This window comes from Nicotiana sylvestris, chromosome 11 (genome assembly GCF_000393655.2).
Source record: "Nicotiana sylvestris chromosome 11, ASM39365v2, whole genome shotgun sequence".
Lineage (NCBI taxonomy): Eukaryota > Viridiplantae > Streptophyta > Magnoliopsida > Solanales > Solanaceae > Nicotiana > Nicotiana sylvestris.
The window spans coordinates 88,188,852-88,215,613 of record NC_091067.1 but is presented as its reverse complement, the minus strand read 5'-3'; the positions used below and the strand labels follow the sequence as shown (position 1 = coordinate 88,215,613).

At 39.9% G+C, this 26,762-nt stretch overlaps 2 protein-coding genes across 2 annotated transcripts; one reads left to right on the top strand and one right to left on the bottom strand.

Moving 5' to 3' along the window:
* The first annotated feature begins 4,037 nt into the window (after window positions 1-4,037).
* Window positions 4,038-4,525, top strand: LOC138881300 (uncharacterized). Its single transcript, XM_070161514.1, has 2 exons — window positions 4,038-4,139; window positions 4,250-4,525. Exons 1-2 carry the CDS (start codon window positions 4,038-4,040, stop codon window positions 4,523-4,525), a joined length of 378 nt encoding a protein of 125 aa, XP_070017615.1.
* A 12,033-nt stretch (window positions 4,526-16,558) lies between these two features.
* Window positions 16,559-17,322, bottom strand: LOC138881299 (uncharacterized). Its single transcript, XM_070161513.1, has 3 exons — window positions 17,257-17,322; window positions 16,975-17,196; window positions 16,559-16,621 (listed from the first exon to the last, which is right to left on the bottom strand). Exons 1-3 carry the CDS (start codon window positions 17,320-17,322, stop codon window positions 16,559-16,561), a joined length of 351 nt encoding a protein of 116 aa, XP_070017614.1.
* Between the last annotated feature and the right edge of the window lie 9,440 nt (window positions 17,323-26,762).

Here is a 26,762-nt window from a genome sequence, read left to right as displayed (position 1 = left end):
AAGGACATGGTGATAGGGCTACCTAACATTAGTTTCAAGGAAGATAAAATTTGTGAGACCTGTGCAAGAGGGAAGCAGGTAAGATCCTCTTTCAAAAGCAAGAAAATGGTAAGCTCTACCAAGATGATAAAACTGGTCCATATGGATCTTTGTGGACGAATGATAACATTAAGCAGAGGTGGTAAGCTATATGTCATGGTACTTGTTGATGATTACTCTAGGTTTACGTAGACATTATTTTTAACATCTAAAGGTGAAGCATTTGAGATGTTCACTTCTTTTGTTAGAAAAATTCAGAAACAACTAGGTAATCAACTTGCATCAATTAGGTATGATCATGGTACTGAATTTGAGAATGTTAAATTTGCTGAATTTTGTGATGAGCATGGCATAAATCATAATTTTTCTGCTCCTAGGACTCTACAACAAAATAGAGTAGTTGAAATGAAGAATAGGACATTGTAAGAAATGGCTAGGACTATGTTTCTTTCTAGTAAACTGCCCTATAGCTTCTGGGCAGAAACTGTGAACACTGCATGTTATATCATAAATAGGTTCATGACTAGACCTTTTATTGAGAAGACTCCCTATGAGTTACTTAAAGGGAGAAAGCCAAATATATCCTATCTTAGGGAATTTGGATGCAAGTGATTTATGCACAATAATTGTAAAGACTCCCTAGGTATGTTTGATCCTAGAAGTGATGATGGAGTATTCTTGGGATATTCTTCATATAGTAAGGCATATAAGATTTATAACAAAAAGAACTATGTGTGCAGAATAAAGTATATATGCGGTTTTTGACAAAACTAACATTCTTTTTGAGAGGCAGGAACATGACGATGAAGCAATTGGGATGATAAGAAACTCAAATGGAACCACAGCCCAGACTAATGTCGCACCCGAGGAAAGAACATGTGATGGAATAGGTCCTTCCACCTAGGGCAACCTGACAGGGGGAATTGAACAAAGAGGAAATGATCCTCATACCTCGAGGGAACCTGACAATGAACATGTTCCTCAACAACAAAACATTGAAGGAACATCTAGGGGAAAACAGCTGGTTATGAAACCTTACAAGTATCAAAGTTCTCATCCCATTGAGAGTATAATTACTGATCCAACCTCTGGAATTAAAACCAAAACTTTTTTGAAGAACCTTTATGCATTTGATATTTTTTTATCTCTTATTTAACCTAAAAATATTGTTGAAGTTTTGTAGGATGCAGACTGAGTGAATGCAATGCAAGATGAACTCAACAATTTGAGAGAAGTCAAGTTTCGCATTTATTACCAAAAACCAAGGACGGATCAGTAATTAGCACAAAATGGTTCTTCAGAAACAAACATGACGAAGATGGAATAGTTACAAGGAACAAGGAAAGATTGGTGGTTCAAGGATATAGTCAAGAGGATGGCATAGACTATGATGAGACATTTGCTCTAGTTGCAAGATTAGAATCATTTAGACTTCTTATAGCCTTTGCTGCTTACATGGAATTCACTCTCCATCAGATAGATGTCAAGAGTGCCTTCCTTAATGGCTATCTAAAGGAAGAAGTGTTTGTCAAGCAACCTCCAGGATTTGAAAGCAAGGAATGCCCCGATCATGTGTACAAGATTGACAAGGCACTTTATGGGCTGAAGCAAGCTCTAAGAGCATAGTATAAAATATTGTAAAAATTCTTGCTTGAGCATGGCTACAGGAGAGGTAAAATTGGACAATACTTTTTACTTGAAAGAAAAAAGGTAAAGATCTCTTGGTAGTTTAGATATATGTTGATGATATAATCTTTGGAGAAACTACTGATAAGTTAAGTAAAGAATTTTCTAAACTAATGGGGAGTGAATTTGAAATGAGTATAACGGGTGAGATTAATTCCTTTTAGGCTTACAAATAAAATAAAATTCAAATGGAACTATGATTCATCAACAAAAGTATGTGAAAGAGTTGCTTAAAAGTTTTAAAACGGAAGACTCCAAAGAAATTGACACACCTATAGCAACAACCACAAAATTGGATATAGATGAACTTGGTTTATCTATTGATCAAAAGTTGTATAGGGGAAAGATTGGCTCTTTGTTATATCTCACTGCTAGTAGACCTAACATTGTTTTCGGTGTAGGCCTTTATGCTAGATTTCAGGCCAATCCAAAGGCGTCTCACTTGACTATTGTTAAGAGTATCTTGAGATATCTAAAAGGCACCACTGACCTCTATCTATGATATCCAAAAGGTAGTAATTTTAGCTTAGTGTGATATGCTAATGTTGATTATGTAGGTTTTCTTGTTGATAGAAAGAGCACCTCAAGTATGGCATACTTTTTTGGCTCATGTCTTGTGTCTCGGGCCACCATAAAATAAAATTCTATGGCATTGTCTACTGTTGAAGTTGAGTATGTTTTCGCTGCCTTATGTTGTGCTCAATTATTGTGAATCAAACAGCAATTAGTGGATTTTGGAATTGATGTAGGTTGTATCCCTATCTTCAGTGATAACACCAATGCAATAAGTATGACCAATAAACTGGTTTATCACAAAAGAATTAAGCCTATAGATGTTAGGCATCACTTTTTGAGGGACAACTATGAAAAGGGTTTGATCACTGAGAAATTTTGTGCTACTCACAAGCAAACATCTTCACAAAAGCTCTAAGCAGAGATCACTTTGAAAGAAACATGTTAGAATTAGGGATGGTTAAAATCACCTAAAAGAACCAGTTGTAACTCAAAAATTGGCTAGATAATTTATGAATTTTGGACATAATTAGATTAGATTTTTCTCAGTCTCATACTTTCACTAGTATTCTCTTCTGCCATGTGCTAAAATTTCTCATTACTCTAATGATATTATCTTTATTTTCTTGGAAAATCTAGACTTACACCAGAGATTTCTCAGTGAAGAACCTAGTTCATCAAGATTACATGGTATGCACTCTCCACTCTACATATTTTGATATTATTATATTTGGATTATGATCAAAAGAAGAGTCCCATTTAATCCTAACCTTCCACGAGCTTATCTATTACAAAAAGAACCAGTTTCACCCAAGGAGTGTCCTAAACGCAATAAGTGCCTAGATTCTAGGGAGAGTCCTCAACGTCTTTTCGATCTAACTCCTAGTTTGGTTAGACATCCGAGCTTTTGGAAAAGCTGTCTTTATCCAATTAAACTCTCCCTCTTTAAATTTGATTTGGACTTACCCATTTCCCCACTCCTAAACTACCCTGCCAACAAATAACTTTCCCCATCTTCTTTCATCTCTTCTACACACATCCAAACACATCAATGGCTAACCTTTTGAAAATACCTCACCACCACCCAAGGTATCAACACCCATACATTCAACCACACCCTCAACCACACCTATCTCTAAGAAAGGAAGGTTAAAGAGGCTTGCTCACAAGAATATAGCTAATAGTGAACAAATCAAGAAAATAAATGATAAATTGAAAGCAAGCCAGGAAGATGAACCCCAAAAATTTGAAGTATCCTTTAAGTCTGCCTCTGAGGGGGAAGAAACTATTTCATCTGAAACAGAGCATGTAACTTATGGTTCTAGAATTACGTCTGAAATAATTTCTGGAGTTGTTGAGAATTGGGAGAACAAATTTGTTTTGGTGGGTACTATGGCTGGGGTTGAAATCATTGAATCTGGGAACATTGGTAGTAAAGATAAGAAGAAAAAATAAAAGGAGAGTGAGGGTGCTCAAGGTATTGTGAGGGGAATGGGAGGAGTGACTGAATCTTCACCCACTCCTGTTGGTTTGGCAGAAGAAACATGAGCTATTGTATTGTAGAGTAGGGAATCAGCTGGAGAGGAAGAGAGTTTGAGAGAAAAAGGGGTAGTGGGTCTAAAGATGCTAGTGCTGCATAGGGGTTGTTAAGGTTGAGTAAGAGGTTCCAAGAACCTGTTCCATCTGTGCAGGAACCCCTCGATGACCTATTGAAACGAGTTTCTAACAGTTACAATCCAAAAAGGAAGAGGAGTTGAGGAGTTAAAATTCATGGAACTGCTAGGGCAAACAAGAAGAGAATGGATGCCTCTTCGATCCCTGTAGAGACTCCTCCTACAAGAGGAAGAGATACAATGAGTCAGAAGAAGAAGAGTGAGGCCGAACTGGAAAAAGCACTAGAAGTAAGTAAAAGAAAAGTTGTTGCAAAGGGAAAGAAGAAAGTGATTGAGTCTGTTGAGGCTGTTGAAATTGAGGAATTGACTTGGTTCTTCGTGATAAAGACATGGCATAGGAGGTAGAGCTTGCGACTCCAAAGACAAAGAAAATAAAGACTTCCAAAAAGAAGTCTCCTTCAAAGACAAAGTTTGTAGAGCCTTTTACCGAAGCGAAAAGAACCAGGTCGGCCGTGAAATCTAAAAAAGTGAAAGTAGTGGAGGAAAAAGAGAGTGAAAAAGAAGAAGAAACCAATGATGAACAAGACAAGAAGGAGACATTTGGTAAAAGAACCATCTTGAAGAGTAGAATCCTCATAGACTTGGAGGATGAAGGCATGGTCATGTTGTTATAATTACAACTGCAGGATTGGAAGGACATGGTCCTTTAGATGGATGGAAGGCTTGCCAGAGCTGGGATTGTAGAGTTTATGACAAATTATGAGATCAAAAATGGCATAGTCACCAATGTGGTGAAGGGAGTGACTGTGAGCTTCGATGACAAGGAATTTGGAGATATTCTGGGTGTACCTACTGAAGGGTACAATGATTACAAAAGGCTTAAATGGACAAGCCTAGAGAACCTCCCTACCTCCCTTGCCATTACAACAAAGTTTGCTGACAATGAGTTAGAGTTAAAGGACAAAGCTATATATAAAGTGAGATGAAGCCACCCTACAATGTGACTATTCGAATTTGACAACAAGGTCGTGTTGCCCAAGCAGGAAAGAAATTGCCATATTCATAGACCTGGTCCTTATGGAATGCCTGGATAGTAGGAGACAAATTAATTGGCATGGGTTTATTATCCAGCTCCTTTATATGGTTCTAAATGGCACCAAAACGCCATATCCCATGGTTTCATTTTCACCATCATATGGATCACTTCAAGGTTCCCTTAAAGAAATAGGATGTTGGTTCAATCAAGGATCACTTTAGGGCAAACACCTTGACTGCATGTGACTTTGAAGTCCACACTACTCCCAAAGAACATGGTTCATCCAAGAATGTACCTATAAATAGCAAAGTGCGAGCCTTGGTACAAGAGAATGGGGCTAAGGATGCTGAGATTGAGAGGCTGAAGAAAAGGCTAGCAGAAGTAGAAACTGATAAGGTGTTCTCAAGGTTGAGCTTGCAAAGGAGAAGGAGAAGAATGAATGAATTCTTCATGATATGTTAAAGCTACTTTAGGCTAGAAACCAAGAACCTGGTCCTTCTCGGCCTTGAAACCTTCCTAGCCTAATTAGACAAACCAGTTACCTGGATGGGATTTTTTTGTTGTTCTTTTTGCTCATGATCTAATATCTTTATTTTTCTCTATGCTTTGTGGATGACTAGTAAAAATGATAATCAACTATTATTGCGCCCTAACTGTTTGTTGATGCTTCTTAGATGACAAATATCATTAGATTTATAAATGATGCTTGACTCCAGATTGCATTTGAAGTATCCCTAGGGTCCATGAGTGATGTCTATTAAAATCTGGTTATCTAACATAATTATGAAAATTTTCGATGTTGCCAAAAGAAGGAAGATAGGTTGTGCTTTTTACTTTAGATTGTCATATTTATAACTTAATGAACTTGGTCCTTGATGATTTGTGACTTTAAAATGGAAAGTGTTCTAACATTGTATTGATATTGAGCTAAGTTGAAATAGGGCTTATGTCTATCAAAAGCACAAAGTTTGTAAGAATCAAAAAGGGGAAATTTGTTGACCTAAGTAAAGTTTGTTTTGATGATTGACAAAGGAACTCAAGCATGAACCAGGTCTATACATAGTGTATAGAGACACGGTCAGATTTGAGCACAAGGCATACACGTGAAGGAGATATGCTTAAGTGGATATATCCGATATCTCTTGAACGAAAAGGTTGCATAAGTGATAAGGAGATGGACTTCTTACTTTAAGAGAACTCTATCCTAGATAAGGGAAGAGTTAGAAGTTGAATATAACTAGAACTCTTCCATCAAGGAAGAGTATAGCATTAGAACTCTAGTTATTTCCTATTCTACTAACTCTATATACTTCAGGATGTTCTCATTTTGTAGGTACACACAAACGTTAAACGTGAGTTGAGAGCAAAATAGCAAGGCATTTTGCAAGCAATTCATGTATGATTCAAGTGTGCAAACATGAAGCTAAATGAATCAGATAGAAGTACCAATTCCAATTGTCTATCTTTTATTCTAGTTTCATTGTAGTAGGGATTTTAAGTTGTATCTTTTAGATTTATCTAGAAGCAATTATACTAGGTACTATGAGTGTTGTATTCAAGTTAGAGTTAACTTGAAGTTGTCGCAACAACTAGAGGCTGGTTGCCACAAAGGGTTAGAGGTAATCCTTAGGATTACAAAGAGTTTTGTAAATGCTGCTTTTGGCTCAGTGATTTAATGAAGTGTTGGGAAAAATCCTACTGGGAGTAGGTTGTGACTTTTTTACCTTTTGAGCCGGGTGTTTTCCACATAAAAAATACTTGTGTTCTTTACTTTCTGCATTTATTATTCCACAACAGTAGTATAAGGAACACATAAAAGAACTTGGTCCTTCTATAATCTGTGCATGTGAAAAATTAGACACCACACAAATCACCCCCCCTATTGTGTGGCATTGAAGTATAAAACATCCAGTACTCTTTTCATTAGTACATTTTATCTTTTTATCTTTGACTCTAAGCATAATTTTGTGTTGGAAAACTAATTCAAAGTTGTAGTAGGAAACCTTAGTTATTTAGAATTTGGTTTATTTAATTTATGTCTAAATATGATTTGCAGTTAGAATAAATATAGGAATAGACTTTCCTATTTCTAGTTGAAATAGGTTTCATACTATTATAAGTAGGGTATTTGATGGCTTTTCAATGTCTTTTCCTTGTGATTCTTATGTTTTGATGATCTAACAAACTTATTGTTAAGAACCAGATAGAGAACCCGACTCACTTGGTACACATCTCAAATGAACAAAGTCCAGTCTGATCTCCACCAAATGAACTACTTCAAAGAGGAACACAATAGGGACCTGATCCCTGGGTGTTCTCTAATAGAAGTACAAGTCAACAACAGCTAGAATGCAAATACATAATGTGACTGTATATAGAAAGTGACTGTCTGCATACTGTACACGCGACAGTGCAGCAGATAGTGCGATAGTCACTTCTCATTGGGAAGAAGCGTGTATCAAGAATTGACATCACCATTGTGATGTCTTTTGAAGTATAACATCCTGGTGCAAGGCATAAGATTTTTGACTGGAGCATTTAGTGATATTCTCTCAAGCAGAAAAGTGTTCATCCAACATTGAAGTCACAAGTGTGTCAAGAACAAGAAGACAACTCCACTAAAGGATTAGTTTCACAATGAGTCTGTGTGTATCCGTGGTTGAGTTGTAATCATGTTATTTGTTATTCAGTAACTCCTATCTTGCTTTCTTAGAAGCTGTGTTTTAGGAAACCCAAAAAATCCATAAACTCTCTTAGTTTATGTTGTGACTAGGTTTAGTCATAAGTTAAAGTCTTTGTAACTAGAGAGTGATAAAGTGGCTTGTGGTAAGAGTATCACAAGTTAGTTAAGTTGAAGTCTTTGTAATAGAGTCATTGCAAAGTGGATTGTAATAGTGAGATTACAAGTTAGTGAAGTTGAAAGCCTACAAGTGTAGTTCGTGGTTTTTGTCCCCGTGAGTGGGATTTTTCCATGTAAAAATCCCGTGTCTCTTTTACTTACTGCTTCATAAGTATTCTCATCAGAAACTCATAGAGGATCAGGTGCTCTATAGTTTGGTGGACTGATATAAGCTATCAGTATTGATAGCTTATTTTATGTGTGGAGGAAATAAAGAATTGTAGAGAGCTTTAAGAGATTAATAGTAAGATATTTTCCTTCATATTGGTATTAGAGATTCTACGATCTTGGGAGAGAATCAAATAGTTTCCGTTGCTGGTGGGTTGTGCTAATCAAAGTGTGTTTCCCGTCTGGCCAAAAATATGTTGGCAAAATAATAGATAGTTGTCAACAAAATAAGATTATTTGAGGAAAAGTTTCAAGACAAATTCAAGAAAAAAACAAGTTTAAAGAGGAGCAAACAAATATGGTGTCGCAACCTCTTTTTCCTTCCGCGAAATCGAGTTCATGACATTTTGGTTGGGGACAACTCTTTCCTTTTGGGAAAGGGGTTTGCATTTTGGAGTGCCGCCACCTAATAATTTTTAAGGTGCGTTAGGGCACCTATATGGTTCATTTACAACTACGTTTGGTAACCAGAAATAGGGTAAGGGCTTGAAATTATCCCAAGGGGAGGTGTTAGGCACCCCTCAGGACCCACTAGTGTGGTTCCCGGCCAGACAGTTTTTTGTGAATTTGTGTAAGTAGCAAATAGACAAGTAGGCCTAACATAATAGGAGATTTAAGTTTTGATACACAGGTGTTTGAGAAACAATTAATGAAAAGCAAGACTTTTTGAAAAGAATTACAATCTAAGCATAAAAAGGGAAGGGGGTCCTACGTTTGTTTATAATATGGATCAAATCAATGCAATACCCGGCATGACACTCCTCAAAGAGGGGATACACGTGGCATTAATGTACCGGTCATCATTTCCATATCTACACTTTCCCGCCCCGTGAAGTTAACTAAAGTGAGGGTTGGTCTCGACCCCTATTGCATGTTGTTACCCGTCCCTTCCTATCAATCCCGGAGGAATTTAGGACTCCTATCTTACAAAAAGGAGGTTCTAGGCAGACCCTCAAGTTTAAAGGCAAAACACTAAGGCAACATATAATTAACAAGTAGGACTTCAATTAAAGGGAGCATGGAAGACAAACGAAAGGCTCAAATATTCCTCCAAATATAGTGCACATGAACAGCATGACTCATACACAGATAAGGTCTGAATTCAGAATTCTAAAACATGGTATCTAAGTGATAATAGCAGAACCAGATTTATTGCATGACTCAGAAAAGAAGTCTGAATCAGGCTTTTCTACTAATTTTAATAGGTTGACAGTTAAACAAAGGCAGTTCTGTTTTTATTTAAGTTATTACCTAAGGCTTGCCTAGGCGTAAATCAATATGCAGCAGTTATTCCGAGTTATTAAAATATTTTGGGGATTGTTTTAACATAAAACATGTTGTTCTAATTGATACGAATGCAGAGATTGTTACCAATTTTATCCAAAAAATATCACAATATGAAACTATTATTACCTTATTACCTTTTCATGAATCGGTAATTAACTAGGCATTTTAAACACAATGCAAACAGGATCCTAGAATATGATATCTAATATGCATATGCAAATGGCAGGATTGTCAAAAAAATAGAATCCCTAAGGCATGATTTCTAAATGCGCACAAGAGTTGCAGAATTATTGAAATAGGACTTCTGAAAGTACAAGAGTAACAACTTTTATGCCAATGTTGTTATTGTCCTAGGAGCAGAATTTCTAAGTGATAGACATAAAACATGGATTAGAGATGGATGAGATGCTGAAACAAGAAACATGGGACCTAAGAGCATGATTTCTAATACATGTATGAGTCCTAAGCATGGTTTCTATTGCACAATTAGGAATATAACCCTAATAACATATTTTCTACCCTTAACAACTATAGCATGCATATTTACCCATCCATTTTCACTAGCCACCCCAATACTTGTTTACAACAGGTTATTACAGACCAACATTGAAATGAATTATATAAGTAGAAATGAAAAAAAAATAAGAAGTTACCCTATAGGAAGCCTGATTAGGACTTCCTCTCTGAGTTATGTAATAAGCCACCTCAAGTGCCAATATTGTTCCACAGCCTTTCTCATATCTAGGTGTGTTAGAGTTTCCTAAAGACCTCAAGGGGTCTCGGGCAGTGCTCACATGTAGATTGCATAACCAAGATGGAGTAAGTGCAGTGTGGGAAGGCCAGCTTTTACGTGTCCAAGTTCATAGGGAGCTTACAGGTCCCAAGGCAAGGCTCACACAAAATGGGCAGAACCTAGTGGTGTAAGAGTATATGTGAGAGTGCTTGACATAGATTTTAAAGAGTTGAGTTGGAAAACAGTTTTGAAACAACATGTTTGAAACAAGTTTGCAAAATATCAGAAGAGTTGCTTAGGGAAAAACAGTTTGGAAAGGAAGAGAGAATATGAGCAACAACAACTTGGAACAAGCCAACACACAAAGGACAAGTTCAAAGAATAGGAACATTCACAAGCAGGGGAGTAAGGGGTTGGGGACACAGAGAGACAAAATCAGAAACACATAAACGTGGATGAGAAGAGAAGCATATTGACCAGCAATCACAAAGAACAAGTAGGGACCGATTGGCCTTTAGAACACAAACAATTACTTCAAAGTGTTAACAAGGGAATCATGCTTGAAATTAGATTAGTGATAAGACATTGGAACATGGTATGGGAGTAATCATGCAGTGGTCTACACACACTTAGTCATGACTTAGTGTTAGTTAAATACATTAGGAGATATACTAGTTGAGGGACATAAAAATGAACTCAAGTATACATACTGATTACATTTTAACAAAAGAGGGCAGAACTTAAGCATGTTGAATAAAGCAGTAAATCCGACAGATAATTAAACACATGAGTCATTGAGTTAGTGCAGAAATAGACAGGGATTGACAAACAATGGAGCACATAGAGTTGAGTTTTAGAATTGAACTAGGGACATACCAGTTAAGGAATCAAAGTGCAGAAAAGTAAAGCAAGTAGAGTTCCACAGTATAGCCTTGGCTTTCGGCCGGCTAGACTAGCAGTAACACAAGTAGTAGTGAAGGAAGAGAGAGTTTGAGTGTGTGTTCTGAACTGTGTTCGTGTGTTGAGAGGTAAAACAAGAGTGTATCTATAGCACTTTAGAAGTAGAACTAATAAGGTAAAGAGAATCAGAGTTCAATCAATTAAGGATCAATCAACCAATCACAAAATCAAATTCTATATAGATGTCTGGGAAAAACCCCTTCAATTGGGGAATAGTCAATTAACAGCCATAACAAGGTTCAATTAAGGTAATAAATCAAAAACCATACCATATAGGGAGTCAGTAAAATCCTCAAGCTACTGATAACTAATTAAGGAAAGTATAACCAATCAAGATCACAAATAAGGAAACAAGTAAAGTCCCAGCACACACTAATTTTAACAGGACAATCATTTAAATCAGTAAAAAAAATTTTAGAGAATACTGATTTTTAATAAGAAAGATTGCTCAAAATCCTAATAGAAATAATCACGCAAGGATCCCGAAGAATACTGATTTTTAATAGGGAAGATTGCTCAAACCCCAAATAGAATCAGTTGATACATTGGGTTGACAGAAAAAATAAACAAATAACGGAGAACAGATGAAAGACAATCAGTGCAACAGATAGAAACATCCAGAATTCACGCATATATAAGAGAATCATTCAAGATAGTGAAGAATACTTAGTTTAAACATCAAAAAGTTAGAAAAACTTTGAAGAAAAGTCTGACATGAACCCTAATTTCAAAAAGAGTAAACGAAGTCGAAACAACTAATCAAAACAAGAGATTTTAAAAGGAAAACACCCAATGATACTCGAATAACTATAGATCTATAAAGATCTGAAAAGATTCAAACAACAGTGAAACTAGGGTTTTCAGAAAATTGTAGAGATGAAGAAAAAATCGGTTAAAAACTCATGGATATACCTAGATCTAAGACAGATCTAAAGAAAAGTGGAAAATCTTAAGAGTTAGGATTTTTGAGAATCCAAAGAAGATGAGAGAACCTTAGAACGTTACCGGTTTTAGCCGGAGACGTCATGAATCTGACTCGAACAGCCACGGATGGCCGGAAAATGGCATGAAAGACCATAGAGAGGCTCTTGGAGGGTTTTGAACAAGATCTAGACTGGATCTCTTCGAGATCCCTCCATGAAATCACATAAAAAGCAACCAGGAGACAAGTATATGTCTCGAACAACCATGGGAATCCATGGATCGAGTGAGGATCGAAGGGATTAGGGCTAGTTTTGGGTGGCGGCGACTAGGGTTAGGACTAGGTCTCAGAGAGACGGAGAGGATTTGGGGATTCTAGGGCGGCTGTTTGGTAAGAATGAATTAGGTTAGGGGGTCGTTCAGGTTAAAAATGGTAAGAAGTAATGTGGACCGTTGATCTAGGAGATCAACGATCGAGATTAGAAAGGGTAGGTGGGGTTCCGGGTTTGGGTATGGGTTAAAAGGGTGTGGGTCGGGTTTTAATTGTAAAATTTGGCTGCGATTGGGGTTTGATTTAGGCTACAATTGAAAGCCAATCTGGCTAGATTTTAAATAGCCACTTTTTCCCTATTTGATTTATAAAAATAGTAAGTAGTTTCTGAAAAATAATTTAAAGTGCTAAAATAATTTATATACATAATTAACAATTAAAAAATACACGATCGAATTTTATGCGAATAAAACATAATTAAATCTTAAAATGGCTAATATTACAATTATGTGCAATTTAGCTTTAAAAATATTAAAATTAATTATAAAAATATATAAAAATTACCTTAGCCATATTTTGGCATAAATATAGAAATTAAATAGATGAATTATCAAAACAATAATTCAGAAATAATTATTGGGGATTTTATGGATAAAAATGGAGAAAATAAATCAATTTAAACCTATAAAATTATGGAAAAAATAATAAAACCCTTGGACATGCTTATATATGCATATATATATACTATTTTGAAGGTATTTTGCATATTGAAAATATATAGGGAAAAATTGGGTATCAACAGCTGCCCCTCTTTACCTGAGAAGAATGAAAGAGTTTTCAGGTAAACAAATAATGGCCAATTTTGACCGAGCGAAACGGTTTGAAGAGGTTAGGCCGCACCCTGGCATTTTGAGCTTCCTATATATCCCTGGTTTCATAGGAACCAGGCCGTATGTAGTTCATGATTCACCCGCGTAGTATGTAGATGAAGACATTTCAAGAACGGACGCAATATCCAAGGCCGAGTGAGTGAAAGGTTTACGGGAATGGTTAGGTTTGATATGGTTACGGGAACTATAGCAGGATCGCTCCTGCCGAGGTGGTCGTTGCTTGTCGGTTTACCTGCAATTAGAAACAGTACAAGCTTATACTGTGCATAAATTTAAACATGATGCAAATTCCCGTTAGACCATGAATGTTGTCTTTGGACAGTTAGGAATGGCGTCCTCAGACCATGATGTCCTGGGCCATGAAGTGTATGATAAGGGATTCGCATGCCATGAAATAATGGTCTTGGGCTATTAGGATGGTGTCTCCGAACCATGACGCCTTTAAATAATGATATCCAAAAGATTGAAAGAGATCATCAAGCCATGACATGGTGTTCTCGAGCTATGAAGATGGTTCCTCCGAACGATGACGCCTTTGGATGAGTTGGCAATATTTCAGCCCATGAAGGATGCAATAGTATGATGTGGACAAGACAGAGCATAGTCTTGAAAATTGAAGGGCAGAGCTTAGCCCATAAGAAAAGCGAGATAAATAGTGCTTGGGATAATGCTTAGTTTCAAAGAAAATTGGAGGCAGAGCTTAGCCTCGGAAGGAAGAATGATAGCCTTATGCAAAAATGTGAATGCAGATGGAGGAAGAGCTTAACCTCAGAAGGAAGAATGGTAGCCTTATGTAGATTGGAAGGCAGAATAGTAGCCTTATGCAATGCAGATGCAGATGGAGACATCGTTTAGTCTCGGAAGGCAAAATAGTAGCCTTATGCAATGCAGATGTAGGTGGAGATAGCGTTTAGTCTCGGAAGGCAGAATAGTAGCCTTATGCAATGCAGATGCAGGTGGAGGTAGAGCTTAACCTCGGAAGGCAGACTGGTAGCCTTATACAAGAATGCAGATGGAGACAACATTTAGTATCGGAAGGCAGAATAGTAGCCTTATGCAATGCAGATGCAGATGGAGACAGTGTTTAGTGTCGGAAGGCAGAATAATAGCCTTATGCAATGCAGATGCAGGTGGAGGTAGAGCTTAACCTCGGAAGGTAGAATAGTAGCCTTATGCAATGTAGATGTATGTGGAGGTAGAGCTTAACCTAGGAAGGCAGAATGGTAGCCTTCTGAAAGAATTCAGATGGAGACAGCGTTTAGTCTCAGAAGGCAGAATAATAGCCTTATGCAAGAAATAAAATAACGAATGACAATAGAGTTTTCTTAGCTGATAGCAGATTGCAGCATTGTGATTACTGGGAGCATTGTGACATATTGGGCATCACTAGTTTGTGCGGATAGCAAATGTTGGCAAGTGCAATAATTCGTAAAGTCGTATTCTTGACAATGTTTGTTCCATGGGCGTACGGTATATTTATTGATTTCGCAATCCTAGTGCCTGCATTCAAAAAAATCGTGAGTTTTGCAAGGGGGAAGGTTAGTTCGTATCTGCGCTGGCTTTTCTTGACTCGTTCGGCTTTGATCTGGTGATACCGTCTGTATCATTGGGGCAGCATTGCTAAACAAAGCAGTTTCAATAATAATCATGATTTTGTAAAAGTATGACATAAATGTATAATTAAAAATAACTTTTAGATGAACTGTCGACTGTGACGTGGCTTTGGACATTGCAACCCCTCCTACTGCGGAATTTTGAGGGTCCTCCTCAAAATTCTGCCCCAGTTTGATGGGTTGACGTTTCTGACTGTTTTTTGTGCGGCGATCGGCTGAAATTACTTTTTCCAATTGGGGGAAAAAATGAAATTTTTATTGAATTGTGACCGAACCCATAGGGCTACCTATGTATCCCCTCTTAAATGGGAATCAGGTAAGGCATAGTTTAATTTACATCATATAAGGAAAGCATAAAGATTACACATAGTAATGTTTGACTGCATCTGAATTGATCGACTTTGGCTAGACTTCTCCGTCCCTCTCTGCAAGTAGGAGGGCTCTTCCTGTCAAAACCCGGTGAACCATGTATGGACCCTGCCAGTTGGGAGAAAACTTCTCTTTGGCTTCATCTTGATGTGGAAAATTTTTCTTTAACACCAGCTGCCCCGGTGTGAACTGTCTTGGCTTGACTCTTTTGTTGAAGGCTCTGGACATTCTATTCTGGTAGAGTTGACCATGGTAGACTTCATTTATTCTCTTTTCATCTATAAGGGCTAGTTGCTCATAACGACTTTTAACCCACTCTGTGTCATCGAGCTCAGCTTCTTGTATGATCCTTAGGGAAGGAATTTCTACCTCAGCAGGAATGACAGCCACTGTACCGTAAACCATCATATAGGGGGTTGCCCCAATTGATGTATAGATTGTGGTACGATATCCCAAAAGAGCAAATAATAACTTCTCTTGCCACTATTTATGTTTCTCTATCATTTTCCTCAATATCTTCTTGATATTCTTGTTGGCGGCTTCTATAGCTCCATTCATCTGAGGTCTGTAGGCTGTGGAATTCTTGTGTTTGATCTTAAAAGTTTCGCACATAGCTTTCATCAAGTCGATGTTATGGTTGGAGCCATTATCAGTAATGATTGATTCTGGGATTCCGAATCGACAAATAATGCGGTCGCGGACAAAGTCTGCCACGACTTTCTTAGTCACTGCTTTGTAAGATGCTGCTTTGACCCATTTGGTGAAATAGTCAATGGCTACCAGGATAAACCTGTGTCCATTGGAAGCGGCAGGCTCAATTGGTCCAATTAATCATGTTTGCATGTATCTGACAGCGGTGGTATTTGAGCCTGTGTCCATTGGAAGCGGCAGGCTCAATCATTGGTTACTTTTAGTCATGTATGCATGTATGTGACAGCAGTGGCATTTTCGGACATACTGGATGCAGTCTGTTTCCATAGTCATCCAAAAGTAACCAGCCCGGAGTACCTTCTTTGCTAAGACACCTTATCATGTTCCTTCGGTTTGGTTACCTTATCATGAGCCCGGAGTACCTCCAAGGAATATCTAAACCCATAAAACTCAAGAAACATGGCACTACCTTCGGTTTGGGATATGAATACCCTAGGAAGAATTCAATAACTGGTCGCCACCATGGCGCAGTCCTTATTACCAACTAGAGCAACCAATACCGCATCTGGAGCAGACTTTCTAATAGGCTGCATTATTTATGGTTCAGATGAATAAGAGGCACTTGCAGCAGTGAAAAACCTGTTTCTAGAGGACAATGATATGGACTGTTGCATTATTCTCGAGGAGGAGGGGGAGAAAGGCCCTTCCATACAGGCTGTGAGCAGAGGGGCACATATGAAGAATTGGACCATCAGGACAACCAAAGCCCGACGAGCCTCGGGGTAGAAAGGCTAAAACAAGCATTATTCACTGTTTTATTTAGTGAAATAGTCAATGGCTACCAGGATAAACCTATGTCCATTGGAAGCGGCAGGCTCAATTGGTCCAATTTATCATGTTTGCATGTATCTAACAGTGGTGGCATTTGAGCCTGTGTCCATTGGAAGCAACAGGCTCAATTGGTCCAATAACCTGTGTCCATTGGAAGTGGCAGGCTCAATCATTGGTTACTTTTAGTCATGTTTGCATGTATCTGACAGCGGTGGAATTTTCGGACATAATAGATGTAGTCTGTTTCCATAGTCATCCAAAATAACCAGCCTGGAGTACCTTCTTTGCTAAGAAAAAGCCATTCATATGTGGGTCGCAGGTCCTATCATGAATTTCCTCTAGTAGCCTAGATGCTTCCTTTGCGTCGACACATCTTAACAATCCTAAATTGGGAGTCCTCCTATACAGGATTCCTCCACTGTGAAAGAAGTTGTTGGACAATCTCGTGTGCGTTTCTGAGTAGGATTAGCAAGCTCCGGGTATTCTCCTTTTGCCAAATATTCCTTGATATCATGAAACCAAGGCTTTCCGTGTGCTTCCTCTTCAATATGGGCACAGTAAGCTGGCTGATTGTGGACTTTCACTGAAATGGGATTAATGAAATTCTTGTTGGGATGTTGTATCATAGATGATAGGGTAGCCAATGTATCGACGAACTCATTTTGGATTTTGGGGACATGCTGGAATTCCGTCTTCGTTAACCTCTTTCTCAATTCCTGTACATGATGCAGATATGGGAGTATCTTGGAGTTCTTGGTTGTCTATTCTCCTCGTACCTGATGTATAAGTAAGTCTGAATCTCCAATTACTAGAAGCTCTTGAACGTTCATGTCAATGGCCATTTTGATCCCCAAGATGCAGGTTTCATATTCGGTCATATTATTGGTGCAGGGGAACCTCAGTTTGGCAGACACCGGTTAATGTTGACCGGTTTCTGATATTAGGACTGCTCCTATGCCAACTCCTTTGAAGTTTGCTGCTCCATCGAAGAACATTCTCCAACCGTCATAGGATTCTGCAATATCTTCTCCTATGAATGATACCTCTTCATCAGGAAAATATGTTTTCAGGGGTTCGTATCCTGCATCCACGGGGTTTTCAGCAAGGTGGTCTGCCAGTGCCTGTCCTTGACCACTTTCTGAGTTACGTAAACAATGTTGAACTCACTCAACAGGATTTTCCACTTGTCTATCTTGCCAGTAGGCATGGGCTTCTGAAAGATTTACTTCAAAGGATCCATCCTTTATATGAGATATGTAGTATAGGCGCAGAAGTAATGTCTCAGCTTCTATGCTACCCAAGTCAAAGCATAACAGGTGCGCTCCAATAAAGAATACCGGGCGTCATACGTGGTGAACTTATTACTGAGATAATAAATGGCTTTCCCCTTCCTCCCCATTTCATCGTGCTACACAAAATGCAATCGAAAGCTCCATCTAACACTGCAAGGTAGAGTAATAAGGGTCTACTTGGCTCAGGCGAGATTAAGACTGGTGGTGGTGACAAGTACTCCTTGATTTTGTCGAAGGCCTTTTAGCAATCATCAGTCCATTTGGTGGCGGCATCCTTCTTCAACATCTTGAAGATTGGCTCACAGATAATTGTAGACTGTGCTATGAATTGGCTGATCTAGTTAAGCCTTCCCAAGAAACTCATCACATCCTTCTTGTTCTTTGGTGGTGGTAGCTCTTGAATGGATTTGACTTTCAATGGATCCAGTTCTATTCCTCAGCGGCTCACAATAAATCCCACCAATTTCCCAACAGGAACCCCAAATGCGCACTTTGTGGGGTTTAGTTTCAGGTTGTACCTCCGCAGTCTGTTGAAGAACTTCCTCAGATTTTCTACGTGGTTAGTGTCCTTCTTGGATTTGATAATAACATCATCCACATGTACCTCTATCTCTTTGTGTATCATATCATGGAAGATGGTAGTCATGGCCCTCATGTAGGTGGCCCCTACATTCTTTAGGCCGAATGACATCATCTTGTAATAGTACACTCTCCACGGCGCACTGAAAGCCGCTTTCTCAGCATCTTCCTCATCCATACAGATCTGATGATAACCAGCAAAGCAATCTACGAATGACTGTAGCTCATGCTTGGCACAGTTGTCAATCAGGATGTGTATATTTTGGTAAAGGGAAGTCATCTTTCGGACTAGACTGGTTGAGATCCTGGTAGTTGACGCAGACTCTAACCTTCCCATCCTTCTTTGGTACTAGCACAATGTTGGCTAACCATGTCGGGTACTTTTCTACCCTGAGAACCTTGGCTTTAATCTGCTTGGTGACTTCTTCCTTGATTTTCAAACTCATATCATGCTTGAACTTTCTGAGCTTTTTCTTTACTGGTGGACATGTTGGATTGGTTGGCAGTTTGTGAGCCACAATAGACATAGTCAGACTAGTCATGTCATCATACGACCAGGTGAACATGTCCTCACACTTCTTTAGAAATTCGGTGTATTCCTTCTTCTCTGATAGCGATAGGTGAATGCTGATTCGTATTTCCTTGACGTTTTCTGCATATCCCAAGTTGACAATTTCGGTCTCGTCTAGGTTGGACTTAGGTCTGTTCTCAAAGTTCTCAACTCCTTTGACAATCTCGGCAGGTATGTCATCTTCCTCTGAATCAATGTCCGTTTGTTGTGTTGTCTCATTGCATGTACAGTCATTGGTTCATCAAAATAAGTAATAGTAATAGTGTATTGGTAAAGTAAGGAGGAAAATTATAGCAATAAATATTGATTCATAAGAAAAGTCAAAATGCTTTTGATAAATTGAATAACTGCTTTGAACATCGAAGATCTTAGTGCGGGAATTGAAAAATGTGAAAAGAAAATCATTTAGTAAATAAAACAGTGAATAATGCTTGTTTTAGACTTGCTACCCCGAGGCTCGTCGGGCTTTGGTTGTCCTGATAGTCCAATTCTTGGGATGTGCCGCTCTGCTCATAGCCTGTATGGAAGGGCCTTCCTCCCCCTCCTCCTCGAGAATAATGCAACAGTCTATATCATTGTCCTCTAGAAACAAGTTTTTCACTGCTGCAAGTGCCTCTTCTTCATCTGACCCATAAATAATGTTAGCCTATTAGAAAGTCTACTCCAGATGCGGTATTGGCTGCTCTACTTGGTAGTAAGGACCGCGCCATGGTGGCAACCAGTTATTGAATTCTTCCCAGGTGTATTCATATCCCAAACCGAAGGTAGTGCCATGTTTCTTGAGTTTTATGGGTTTAGAGATTCCTTGGAGGTTCTTTCCGAGCCTTTTCCTAGGTTCGTACCTACTCCAACTCAGTATACTCTCGATTTTGTTATCCCACCATTTGTTTTTGTCGATAGCATTGACCCGCTCAATGTGGTGGTAAGTTTCTCCACCCAACTTCCTTCTTCCTTCGATTGCTGGAATGGTCTGGCGACTGTATATAGGGTTTCTACTGTCGCCATGAATGACCACTTCCTGGTGATTCCATTCGAACTTTACTGCCTGATGCAGCATTGATGCTACGACGCTAGCAGCATGAATCCACGACCGTCTTAGCAGCAAGTTTTAAGACGCTGGTACATCTATCACTTGGAAATCGACCTCGAACCAGGTTGGTCCCATCTACAAGCATAGACAAATCTCACCAATGGTGGACCTCTGAGAATCATTGAAGGCTTTCACACTGATTGTTCCATCCTTTATCTCATGCAGCCCTTTACCCAACTTCTTGAGTGTTATCAGCGGACAAATGTTAAAACTAGAACCTCCATTGATTAGGATTCTAGTAATGAAATAATCTTCACATTGCACGGTGATGTGCAGTGCCTTGTTGTGGCCCAACCCTTCAGGTGGTAGCTCGTCTTCATGAAAGGTGATTTTATGGCTGTCCAGCACTTGTCCTACCATATTAGCCATTTCCCCGCTAGTGATGTTGCTTAGCACGTATGCTTCATTTAACACTTTTAACAAAGCATTCTTGTGCGTCTCAGAATTTTGCAGTAAGGAGAGAATGGATATTTGTGTTGGTGTCTTGTTCAACTAGTCGATGACCGAATATTCCTTGGCTTTTATTTTCCTCCGTAGGTCGTCCGGACCTATCTCAATGAGGGGCGGATGATTGGAGGCCTTCTTACTTGACTCAGACAGATGTTCAGGAGTATAGACTCTACCAGTTCTTGTCATACCCTGTGCTGCGACAGCTTCTTCAACCCTGACCTTACCCTTCCTTCTCCCCTCGGTTGTATAGTCCTAGGGTACAATATTTGTATAGAATGGTGACATGGTAATTGTTGGTTTCTTTGGGTCATCACCTTCTGCGATCAAACCGATTGATCCCTCGGGATCCCAGTCATCTTCTATTTCAATCATGTGGATACTTCCACCCTTATGGTTTGGCAGAGGGTTGTTGCGGACATTCGGAGCGAGTTCCTTTTCCACAATGATATTGTTATCAATCAAGGGTTGTATCTTATCTTTCAAGGAGCGGCATTCATCGATGGTGTGACTTTTCATGCCGGAGTGGTATGCACAGGACTTGTTTGGGTTAACTCACTGAGAAAGATTCTCCGGGGTTGCAACAAGGATAGGGGTGGCATAACCAGCAGCTTTGAGCTTCTCATACAGCTGGTTGATGGGTTCAGCGATGGCGGTATATTGTTTTGGAGGGCTGCGATCAAAATTAGGTTGGGGTCTGGGGAAACTTTGGCGTGCAGGGGGTGATTGATAATGGGATAGTTGAGCATTATAAGTTTGGTAGATATGAGCGGGTTGGGAGTATCTGGGTGAGGTAGGTTGGTATGTAGGAGGTGGAGGCGACTGATAAGTTGGTAGCGGAGCTTGGTACGAGGGTGAGGGTGCTCGGTAATTTGGGTTGGCTGGTATGTGAGTGGAGGTTTTGGGTAAGCTTGGTATTTGAGGGGAGACTGGTCCTTTGTGCAACCATCATGGCCCCTTTACGTCCCTATTCTTGGACACACCACCGGACTGTAAAGCCTTATTCATAGTTTGCAAGGCCTCGAAATTTGTAACCATACAACTTTTAATACCTTCTTCAATTCTTTCACCCAACTTGATAATGTCGGAGAACTTGTAGTTCTCAATCATCATCAGCTGTTCATAATACTGCGGGTCCTAAGCCCGGACAAAGAACTTGTTCATTTTCTCCTCTTCTAAGGCGGGTCTGACCTTAGCAGCTTCAGACCTCCAGTGAGTATCATACTCGCGAAATGTCTCTGTGGGCTTCTTATTCAAATTCTGGTTATAGAACACGTCTGGTGTATTCTCTGTATTAAACCTGAATCTATCCATAAAGTCAGACGCCATACCTACCCAGCCTGACCACTTCTTGGGATCCTAGCTGATGTACCAAGAAAATGCATCTCTTTTCAAACTCCTCATGAACAGCTTCATGCAGATCCTTTCATCCTTCCCTACTCCAAGCAGTTTGTCGCAATATGTTCTTAGATGGACCCTTGGATAACCCATACCATCAAACATTTCAAACTTAGGAGATGTGTACCCCTCAGGCAGTTCGACATCAGGTTGTATGCAAAGATCCTCATAATTCAACCCCTCGATTCCTTTGCTTTCTTCAACGCCCTGAATCTGGCTGGTCAGTTTCTTAAGTTCCTCGGCCAAGTTCCTGATAAGCACATCTTTTTCATCAGACTCAGGTGTGCATGAGATAGGTTAGGTGGAGCGTGGTATGGCCTCTACGTAGATAGGAGTGTTATGGTGGACTGGTGTATGGGTGTGGAAATGGTCATTTGTGGAGCTCTGAGGTTCTGGGATGAGTAGTGGAGTATTGTTTGGGGTATGGCAGGTGTTACATTGGTTCTTTAGTGGAGCAGTGTGATGGTGAGGTGTGGGATGATTCTGCTATTTTGGGATATTTTGAGGAGGTGTAGGATTTTGAGTGTTAGGGAAGTTTATATCTGGGGCGCTGAGGGAAAATGACAGGTTTGCCAGATTCCAGACCTGATCAAGCTCTTCCTGAAATTTCAACAGTTTCTGTTCAAGTTGTGACACATTCTCGTTAGGAACCCGAATACCCTGGCCATCAGTGGCCTCTACCCGTTCAGTTGTGTTCTCCTTCCTGATGTTGTTTAAATCTTCCATTTTGCCTTTGTTCTTGCCTTTAATGGGACTAAGAGGAGGAGTGAGTGGAGGGCCCCTGGATCTTGTTAAGTAAGATGATGATGCCGGAGTGCACGAACTAACCTTTCGGGAGGGGAATAATAAAAACAAAAATAAAAATAAAAGGTAACCAAGTCAGTAAGGATTATAAAAAGTATTGCAATATTAAAACATATAGTGCGGGAATGTAAAGCGTGTCCTAATTTGGGAACCTCTTTGTGCCCGAGGTAGGCCTAGCGAAAAATTATTTTGGAGAACTTAGAACACTAAATGTCTCATTTTATTAATAGAAATTGACGAATCCCTAAACAACACTAAATAAACAAGAAATAAAAGTCACTAATGGCCATTGGCCTTATTAAATTTGGAAAGCGAGTAAACCTAATCTATTTGGCCTCAGAAGGACCTTTCTCAGGTTGAATGCTCTCGTTGGTCAAATCATCCAATTCAAGTTCACCAGTAAAAGTGCCTTTGCCAAATGTTCTTTTTCCTTTCCCTCAGTGTTCTGGCAGTCGGCGACTCTCTTCCTCACTTTTCCTTCCAATTCCAGCAGACTGTATTCCAGATATTCCAGCTTTTTGCTAGCTTTGGCGGCCCTCTCTTTCCACTCATTGATTTGGCAATTTGATGGAAGACTCCTCCACTAGTCTAGCAAGAGTGGGGGTGTGCTAACCATACCCAAACTGGGGACCTCATGCCTCATTTTTTGCAAGACAAACAAGGTTAGGCCCTTACCCCCACCAGACTTGACTATTTAATATCAACAATTAGAATGAAGCACTTAGTTCTCCAAATAAATGCACAGAAAGTGATGACGTCTGTTTGGGTTTAGGGAAACCCAGTGGACTTTTGGACAAGGCTATCTTAAAGGACCATTATGTTGATAACATAACTGACCCGACTAGGTTTGACCATGATGCATGCAAAATTCAAACAGAGTAAGGTTTCTATGGGGTTTTAGACTGTACCCTTGAGCGGGCAACTCAAGGTGGGAAGGCATGGAACTGTCGACTGCACCGCTGATCGACTAGTTTTACCGCAAATACGCCTTTCCGAATTTAGGGGGTAATGATATAGGAAGAGCGCAACCACTCATCAAGCATTGCTATAGTATTTGTTTGGCACGAGTGGAGTATGATGTTGAGAATGATTATGCAATAATTAAAAGCATGTTGGCATGTATTTGCACGTTAAGAAAGCGATAAATACAGCAGTTTCATAATTTAAAGCAGTTATAAAGGAAATAAACAAGAAAGATATGTCAGATTTGCTTTTGAAAAAGAAATTAAACACTTAAAGGAATTAAACAAATAATTGCACATAGGGGGGCTATAAATTCACAAAAAATGGTATGAAATGGTAAAAGCCTAAATATCCCGAGCACAGTCACTATGCTGTCGTGCCCCCTTTTTCCTTCCCCGGAATCAGGTTCATGACATTTTGGTTGGGGACAACTCTTTCCTTTTGGGAAAGGGGATTGCATTTTGGAGAGTTCCCACCTAATGATTTTTAAGGTGCATGAGCGCACCTATAGGGTTCATTTACAACTACGTTTGGTAACCAGAGATAGGGTAAGGGATTGAAATTATCCCAAGGGGAAGGTGTTAGGCACCCCTCAGGATCCACTAGTGTGGTTCCCGGCCAGACAGTTTTTTTGTGAATTTGTGGAAGTAGCAAATAGACAAGTAGGGCTCACATAATAGGGGATTTATGTTTTGATACACAGGTGTTTGAGAAACAATTAATGAAAAGCAAGACTTTTTGAAAAGAATTACAATCTAAGCATAAAAAGGGAAGGGGGTCCTAGGTTTGTTTATAATATGGATCACATCAATGCAATACCCGGTATGACACTCCTCAAAGAGGGGTTGCACGTGGCATTAATGCACTGGTCATCATATCCATATCTCCCATTTCCCGCCCCGTGAAGGTAACTAAAGTAAGGGTTGGTCTCGACCCCTATTGCATGTTGTTACCCGTCCCTTCCTATCAGTCCCGGAGGAATTTAGGACTCCTATCTTACAAAAGGAAGTTCTAGACAGACCCTCAAGTTTAAAGGTAAAACACTAAGGTGACATATAATTAACAAGTAGGACTTCAATTAAAGGGAGCATGGAAGACAAACGAAAGGCTCAAATATACCTCCAAATACAGTGCACATGAACAGCATGACTCATATACAGGTAAGGTCTGAATTCAGAATTCTGAAGCATGGTATCTAAGTAATAACAGAAGAACCAGATTTATTGCATGACTCAGAAAAGAAGTCTGAATCAGGCTTCCTACTAATTTTAACAGGTTGACGGTTAAACAAAGGCAGTTCTGGTTTTATTTAAGTTATTACCTCACGCTTGCCTAGGCATAAAGCAATATGTAACAGTTATTCCTAGTTATAAAAATAATTTGCCCATATTGTGCATTAGGCGGCACCACATGATGATTTGGGGATGAAGTTCCTCATACCGCTGCAAGTTCCGAGGTGGTACCCAACCTCGAGGACCTCCATCAAAAAGAAGTTAGGCTCCAAGAAGCCAACGGCATCGTCGCAAGTCCCGAGGTGGTACCCAACCCTGAGGACCTCCATCAAAAGGAAGTTAGGTTCCAAGAAGCCAACGACATCATTACAAGTCTCGAGGTGGTACCCGACCTTGAGGACTTTCATCAAAAAGGAGTTAGGCTCCAAGGAAATAAGCATTTAAACTCCACTCATATGGGCTTGGTCTCAGGGTGCCATCTAAATTCGGGTAGACCCTCGTCCGGGATCTATCTACAACGCCTTAAGGCTATCTATGCTAAGTTCGAAGCAAGTTTCCAGGTGGTCCGATTTTTAACGAACCCCCACTCGGGGACTGCTCTCAAAAGCTTAAAGGCAGTCTCCATTCTAGAGCTTCCGAGCGAATTCCCCCTCGAAGATTATCGCAGGGTCTAAAGGCTAAGTCTCGATTTAGGGGCTCGAAGCCATACTCTCATTCGACAAGAAGTCAGGGTCCCGACGACCCGAGTTTATCAGTCCAACCCGGGCTCGACATTTGCACCAACCGACGGGGTCATGCACTTAGATTCTACACAAGCATAAATAAAGGGAAAATAGTATGCATCAGAGACAAATTAAAGGAATATTTTTCATTCATAAACATTCGATTACAAAAGCCCATGAGAGGTCCTAACATATGATTACAAAAGCCCACGAGGGGTCCTCACACATAAACAAAGAAGCAAAAAGGTACACATATAGTAAAAGACAATAGCCTAATCTATTCTCGAGGGTCATCCCCAGCGGCAGCATCTTCGAGCACCTCTCTCGGGCATATATCCTCGGCGGAAATATCTTCGATCGCCACCTCCTATGGGGTCTCATCTCGGTCCTCCATAATAATATCCCCGAGGGCGAAGATGAAGAAGAGAAAAGTGGGAAGATGGAGAAGAGAAAAATGACGCAAAAGAAGCAGAAAAAAGAGACATAGCCCGCCGAGGCCAGAAATAAAGGATTCGGCAAGCGCCAACCCTACTTGCACAACTACTTCAAATCCGCCTTCTGGGACATTGTGTCGTGCAAGTTTAGCGGCTGGTTGTGCCATTTCATCCCTTAGGAAGCTAAGGGGATGAAGTGTCACATCAGGCCAGGGTAGGAGAGTGAGCAGCATTATATAGTCCGAACACTCTCCCGAGCAGCGGTGTAGAGTCCAAACATCCTCCTAAGCCGGAAGAAGTTGACCCCTCTATCTCATCACCTCGAGCCAACAACGACAGCAGTAACAACCATAATAACAACAATAACGACAAGAAAGTATAATCTCGCTCGGCAAGGGAAAGCCCAGACAAAAGTCCATGGCGTGGCTGATGAGAACGCCGCCATGTAACCTTAAGGTCGTGGGCCCCAAACATGGTGGGTATAAATGGAGGAAGATGGTGAGAAGAAAGGGATGGAAAGATGTTGAAAGGCACGTGGATAAAAAGATAGTACTAGAAAGCCCCCATTTATAGGGGGTGATAGTATGACCGACAACGCCATTAATACCTTTGAAAGACGGATCGGCAGGCGCAATCAATGTGTTATTGAAAACTGAATCGACAGCGGTATTGTCGCTTTAAGAATGGGAATCGGCAGCGGATTGAATGATGATGAAAAGACAAGTCCATGGGACGCCCCGGTTATCGCGA

Bases quoted from the DNA above. Each gene is read 5' to 3' on its own strand.
- LOC138881300 (XM_070161514.1), top strand. From the start codon at position 4,038: ATGGATGCCTCTTCGATCCCTGTAGAGACTCCTCCTACAAGAGGAAGA. The intron at 4,140-4,249 runs GTAAGTAAAAGA...GACATGGCATAG, and splicing joins AACTGGAAAAAGCACTAGAA to GAGGTAGAGCTTGCGACTCC.
- LOC138881299 (XM_070161513.1), bottom strand. From the start codon at position 17,322: ATGGCCATTGACATGAACGTTCAAGAGCTTCTAGTAATTGGAGATTCA. The intron at 17,197-17,256 runs GTACGAGGAGAA...CATCATGTACAG, and splicing joins CAGACTTACTTATACATCAG to GAATTGAGAAAGAGGTTAAC. The intron at 16,622-16,974 runs GCAAAAGGAGAA...CAATGGACACAG, and splicing joins ATGATATCAAGGAATATTTG to GTTATTGGACCAATTGAGCC.